The 6969-nt window shown below is 32.1% G+C and overlaps 1 protein-coding gene across 1 annotated transcript in view; it reads left to right on the top strand.

Annotated features, from left to right (window-relative positions):
• LOC143251780 (uncharacterized) overlaps positions 1–4605 on the top strand; it is a 66427-nt gene extending 61822 nt beyond the window's left edge. The window contains exon 14 of the mRNA XM_076503024.1: positions 245–4605. Within this exon, the coding sequence (XP_076359139.1) occupies positions 245–342 (98 nt within the window). The 3' untranslated portion in view covers positions 343–4605. The remainder of the gene's footprint in view (positions 1–244) is intronic.
• Positions 4606–6969: the final 2364 nt, after the last annotated feature.

Here is a 6969-nt window from a genome sequence, read left to right on the forward strand (position 1 = left end):
ATATGAGAAACTCTTAAATGTTTACCTGTTAATCATGAGAGTGTCCTCAGTGTGGGACTGAGAAACTGTCAAGATAAAAGTTATTTCCTGAAATGATGAAACCAGAACTGATTTTATCTTTCAATAATCAGTAGAAACTAAGTTGGCAATATTTAGGAGTTTTCATGTTAAAGGATAATATTTTAATTTTCTTATAAAGTTTAGGTGAGTTGCTATTAAAATCAGAAAATGTTTATTTTTACAGATTTCACAGGCCATGATAAGAGTCTCTTACTAGTTTTGATTAACCATGGGTGGTTGGTGTTTTATTTTATATCCCCATTCCAAAGAACAGATGGCTGAGAAATATAATTACTGAAACTCAAAAGATCCGTTCAACTGAACATGAGAAGGCAGAATTTTCATGAATTTACAATTAAATGATTTTGCTGGAATAATCCATCCTAGAAGACAACATCTGATAGAATGTAATCTACATGGTTGTGTTTAGATGTACTACTACTAAGGTGTCAGTTGGAGATTGCCATTCTGTTTAAAACTCTGGCACATTTAGGATTATGAACTAATTTGGTGTGATTATATATCAGGACATTATTAAATTTTCTTATTGTGCTTTTTTTATATTGCTATAGTGGGAACTTGATGTTTTTAACTTGTAATTTTGTTTTGTTTTCACCAAGGGTGATTTTCCTTCATGGTTATGCAATACTGTAAATAGGACAGTTTTGTATATTGGCACCTGTTGTTTACTTACTACCTATGGTGTCTTCACAAGTTTTCTTCATCTGACATTTGTTGAAAATGAATATTGATAGATAGATAAATAATTTTAGTGATATTGTTTAGAGAAAACATTGAGTCAAATTACTGGAGTCATCATTTTCATATAAAGTTGTGCCTTTTTTATATATATGATTGAATTTAATAATATTTTTGGCATCAGTATTGACAGGGCAGGCCCTTTCCTACGAATAGAGTAAGTTGATTTAGCAGTTCCCAAAACTGCAAGTCAAGACCCACTGGTGGGCTACAAAAGGTGTTGGGATGGGTTGGAGAACAAAATTCAGCAAGACTTGCATATTTGTATTTTAGAATTATTTATAGAATAATGTTTTAAACAGAACAAGAACACTGAAACTTCATTGAAATATATTGAGACAATGGTTCATCCCTCCATCAGTTGAAAGTGGGTTTTAGAAAATTGCCTGGCCAATCAGTGGGTCATGGCTTATGTAGGTTTAGGAACCTGTGAGTAATGAGTGTTAGATGTGACACGTAAGTTTTTATGGAACTTTATCTTGTTATTAGTTGATGTATTTACATAGTTTCACATATTTTATACAAATATCACAAACTATATAACAATACAAACAAAAAAGTTGTGTACTTCTCTTATTGAACAGTTTCCCTTAAAAACAATTCTGAAGGTTTCTCATTCCTGTTTGGTAATAAAATGTATTATTAGTCAGTGTAATGTTTTAATATATCTTTTAAACAGAAAAGTTCTTTACATTTATTTTGTCAGTGCAAATGTTTTTCTCACACTTTAAAATTTGATTATTGATAACATGCTGGAATAAAAATGAAATAGAACTTTACATATCTTGTTTAAGGTTATCCAATTATTGGCTTCCTGTATCTTTGCATATTTTGTTTAAGGTTATCCAATTATTGGCTTCCTGTATCTTTCTTTGCATATCTTGTTTAAGGTTATCCTGTTATTGGCTTCCTGTGTCTTTCTTTGCATATCTTGTTTAACATAATCCAATTATTGGCTTCCTGTATCTTTCCTTGTAATTGCTTATCCACCAAGTTTTTGAAGTACCTTGTAACCAAGCTGCCTGAAAACAATATGTACTGTTCTTTGTGCCATCTACAAACTGTTTATGTGTAGCACATCCTGATAAGTTATAAATTTGAATTTCATGTAAATAAATCTCATCTTTCAACTATTCTGAATGTAGTTCAAGTACATTCAACAGCAGTAATATTTAATGTAACCTTTGTCTTGTCATGAGTTGTTGGTGATTTATGTTCCCCTATTTTAGTAGTAAAAACAATCATTTGTGTAACCTTTGTCTTGTCATGAGTTGTTGGTGATTTATGTTCCCCTATTTTAGTAGTAAAAACAATCATTTGTGTAACCTTTGTCTTGTCATGAGTTGTTGGTGATTTATGTTCCCCTATTTTAGTAGTAAAAACAATCATTTGTGTAACCTTTGTCTTGTCATGAGTTGTTGGTGATTTATGTTCCCCTATTTTAGTAGTAAAACAATCATTTGTGTAACCTTTGTCTTGTCATGAGTTGTTGGTGATTTATGTTCCCCTATTTTAGTAGTAAAACAATCATTTGTGTAACCTTTGTCTTGTCATGAGTTGTTGGTGATTTATGTTCCCCTATTTTAGTAGTAAAAACAATCATTTGTGTAACCTTTGTCTTGTCATGAGTTGTTGGTGATTTATGTTCCCCTATTTTAGTAGTAAAAACAATCATTTGTGTAACCTTTGTCTTGTCATGAGTTGTTGTGATTTATGTTCCCCTATTTTAGTAGTAAAAACAATCATTTGTGTAACCTTTGTCTTGTCATGAGTTGTTGGTGATTTATGTTCCCCTATTTTAGTAGTAAAAACAATCATTTTTACATAATTGTTAAACTTAAATTTGCACTGGATTTGTTAGAACAAAACTACTTAAGTAATTTTTGTACATTAGTTTTAGGGAAAGATGTTTTATGAGAGAAACTGTAAAGAAAAGAGATGAAACCCTCAGTAGCCGTGATACTTGAAATTATTTTTGGCAGGATTAGAGTAATAGTCAGTCGATAGGGTTTAATCTCCTGAGCCTTAAACTGTAATTAGATCTCAAATTGTGCAAGAGGTGATGGAACAGTGAGCTAAAAGTTTGTATTTGAAGAACTCTAAGCCACTATGCCACGGCTAAAAATGGCATTTATTACATATCAGTAATTTAAGCACGGATACTGAAAAATAGGTTTTTTATATCTCCTGGAAAATGTAAGGTTTGTAGAGCACTTTCCCACTTGTTGAAGATATAAAGGAAAACTGTGTATCTTCAAACCAGATGTGTTTACAATTAGTTGTGACAGACATTTTTTGTGTACTAGGGTGGGAATTATGCGTGCCTATAATACATTGTTGGTATTAGTTCTTCTGTTGGGTTCTGTGCCATTAGTTTACTGTAAGTAAACTTATTTTGATATCTAGAAAACTTGCACTTCATAAAAAAAAAAGTGTTAGCTCTGTTGCTTCGTTTTTTAATACAATGTACTGTTATAAAGAATTAAATGGTTTAAAATAAGGACTCTAGGTGGTTCTACTGTGTGTGAGGAAGTAACCTCTCCAGTGTTTTAGAGGTAAAATGTGGTTTATGTACTATGAATTTTATTTCATGACTATTAATCAGTATTGCCATGAACATTTTTTTACTTTCATAGGTTTTTTGTAGCTGAAGGTGAAAGTAGGTTATTTAGCTCTGACTTCTTTATCTGTGAAGTGACACTGTACAGGTTCCCATGGTCAATTTATAGTATTAATTCAACGAACCAACACTGTGTTTGTATTTTTATTCTTCCCTCTTTATGACAGTTTTAATCTGTAAGATGGTGATTTGTCTTGTAAATTGTTGTGAAATTATATTTAAATGAAGTTGTGACAAACAATATACAAAGTAGTTCAAATTACTGTCATATTTTCTTATATTTCACGTTTCTTTTTTGAAGTTAAATTTTTTATCCTACATAAGCATGGTTTTGTTGTGAGAAAATTATAGTTTTGAAATTAACTAATCTGAACAAATCTCTACCAATTGGTCCAAGCACATATTAAAGCCATGCTATTGGTTAAAGCAGTTAGTAAAGCTCTGCTATTGGTCCAAGCACTTAAAGCCATGCTATTGGTTCTAGCAGTAAGTAAAGCTCTGCTATTGGTCCAAGCACTTAAAGCCATGCTATTGGTTCTAGCAGTAAGTAAAGCTCTGCCATTAGTGAAAGTTGATTTTTTACCTTTTTAAATTTTTTATTTCCAAACATCCTTCACTAATTAACAACAGACAATTTTGCTGTAAATACTCTGTTAGATGTAACATGTCAAAATGCTGAAGTAACTTGCACAGGGGTAATTTGCTTTCAGAAAGTCGCAAACATTTACTGTTTTCTTAATAAAGGATTATACAGTTCTCCCGTAATGTTTCTTTACGTGACTGAAACTAAACTTGACAGTAAAATTAAAAATACTTTTTTGCTATAATCAAAGAATCTAATTTTAACATTTTAAGCAAGTTATATAGTTAGAAAATGAATATTACAGGCTCATTTTGTTTACCTTCAACAAAACACTAACAGCACTACTGTTTATCAAATCTGACACTAACAGTGCAATACCAACAGCATGGCTCCAGGAATTATGACCTAATGTGAACTACTTTATTGCTTCCCACATGTAAACATTGTAAATATCATATTTTTAGTTTCTGTAATTAGTCCATCTCTGTGTACTGTGCAGAACAAGTATGATAGAACACTTGTTGCTAGACGACAGCTTTGAGTGTAAGTATATTAGTAATAAACTGTACAATTATTTTCAAAAGATTAAAACGTTTTTTGTCTGACATCCAGAACACTCATTTTTCACACATACAAAATTACTTCACAAATCTACTCATTTGACCATTATAACTGTAATTATAAGTTACAACTGAAGTTACAAAGGTTAATTGCTCTTGAGAATAATTTGTGTGATAAACTGCCAAGAAAATGTGTATAGGCAAGAACAACTTTGTTATTTTGTGACAAAAATAATTTTACTAGTTTAGAGGATCGCCTCATTTTGTGTTCCATACGTGTCAGACTTGTTCCTGCTACTTATGTAGTTTGTTAAATATGTTACCCACTGTTTCACCTTTCACTCAACAACCCCATGATCAAACAGTCCTGCAGTTAGATTGAATAACCAGTTGTAGTTTCTCTCTTGTCTCTAGTAAATAAATTGTCATTTTTCACACCAATTTGTCTTTCACTAGAATTGACCTTTTGAACCCTTACAGTGAAAAGATCTGTTTTCTGTGTGCAACAGCAGTACCAACATCTTCGGTTATGTTCCAAGCAATGCTATCAAGAGATTACACAATCCTTTCCCAGCAACAGTTACTAAACAATGTAGAACTAAAAACACATTAACTTTTATAAGGAAAATTATAACATTTTCTAAAACTCAGAGAGGCTGTTACTTCATTCTAAGCCTTTTTGAAGCAGTGTCTACAGTGTGAGACCTAGTTAAGGAAATGCTGAGACTGAAGCCAATACAAAACCTATGGCTCCTGGTACCACTGAGGAGATACTTTGAAATTGACACATTTCTGCTCGTAAGCTACAGCTGGAAGTGGATGGTTGTTTCCCAAGAAAGATAGCTGAAAACTTTGCTGTCCCATACCTACCAAGTTCTGTAAAGTAGCTTTGGTGGACCTAGCCTTGAAAGCAGACATCTTTATATGGAAGGTGTTTTAAGACGTGTGGTCCTAAACAGATCTTGTACTTTGAAGAAATCAATAGTAGACCACAATTTGTAATAATGACCACAAGATATAGGGTGTGAGAAACTGGAAACATTCTTAGAAAAATCAATCTTCAGTAGGGAATGATTATTTTGTACATTTAACATCAGTTTGAATGGGGATTTTCTAAACAATTTAGATTGATGTAGTAAGTTTTTACAAATACAAATAAATTGTTTCCAAATCCTTTGCTAAACACTGAAAATGTTATTAATTTACAATTTCTTTTCAATAGTTTATTATATTGAGTAAAAAATGTTTTTGATACAGTGAAAGGTAAATGATTATTACTTCAGCCAACTAGTTATATTAAAAGTTACCATCATTGGCTAATATCTAAAACAGAATTCTATTAAAAGTAAAGGGAATACTGAATAACTTGGACTAAATACATAAAGTACTGTTATTAATGCTCAGTCTCTAATTCAAATTTTATTCTTTGCTGTAAGAAATGCTAATGAACATACAGTGGGTCGTTTTTTGTGCTTGCTACAGTCCTGTCATATAAACAGTTGTTGTCCATTTCATCTTTGTTCAAAAGTGTTGCTTAGCAAAATAAATACTACTGAGCTGATTTGATCTGTTCTTCGTGTTTTGTGTAAAAACAAGTCAGAAGTGCACATGTATTTGGTCTAGTATTTAAACTAGACAGAACTTTGTTTGCAGTCACTGCCTTGTAAGGCCATCCTAGAAGCAAGTAACGTGTAGAACATTTGCACTTTCAATTATCAACCATGTTTTGTTTTTTTTAATATACAAAGCACTGTGGTGTATTTCTTTAACGTAACTTGGGATGAATATAACCACACTTGCAAGTTGTAACAGTGAATACTGCCTATTGTTCTAACAAAAGTATATACTGTGCAAAGACTTGAGATCCAAATTTGCAAGTTATACTTTGAGGAAATAACAGGAGTGGTAGAAAGAAAACTACAATGGCTTCCTGCACCAGGTGTTCCTAACACTAAAGTAATGCAATGGCCTCCTGCACCAGGTGTTCCTAACACTAAAGTAATGCAATGGCTTGCTGCACCAGGTGTTCCTAACACTAAAGTAATAGACTAGAGAAAAGTCAGTAAACACCTCAAATGGCAAGCATGTCCAGATCCCATGACCCACAGCTTACAAAATGAGTCCAAACTATGCTAGATGACTCATCAGTTGTCAAACATTTTAAACCCCTTCAGTTAACTTTAAAGAAATGGAAAAATCACCAACATCAGTTTCTTGAACCACTCAAAATCCATAAATGTTCTTCAAACATCTCCACTTTTCTATTAAAGTGCATTTTTTGTTACTTGTTTTAAATAAGTCACCATTACATCTGGAAAATGGTTAGATTTAAATCCTAGTAAGAGATACCATTACTTTCTACCTGAATACCAAATCAGATGTTACAA

The sequence above is a fragment of the Tachypleus tridentatus genome, chromosome 6 (assembly GCF_004210375.1).
Source record: "Tachypleus tridentatus isolate NWPU-2018 chromosome 6, ASM421037v1, whole genome shotgun sequence".
NCBI classification, from domain to species: domain Eukaryota; kingdom Metazoa; phylum Arthropoda; class Merostomata; order Xiphosura; family Limulidae; genus Tachypleus; species Tachypleus tridentatus.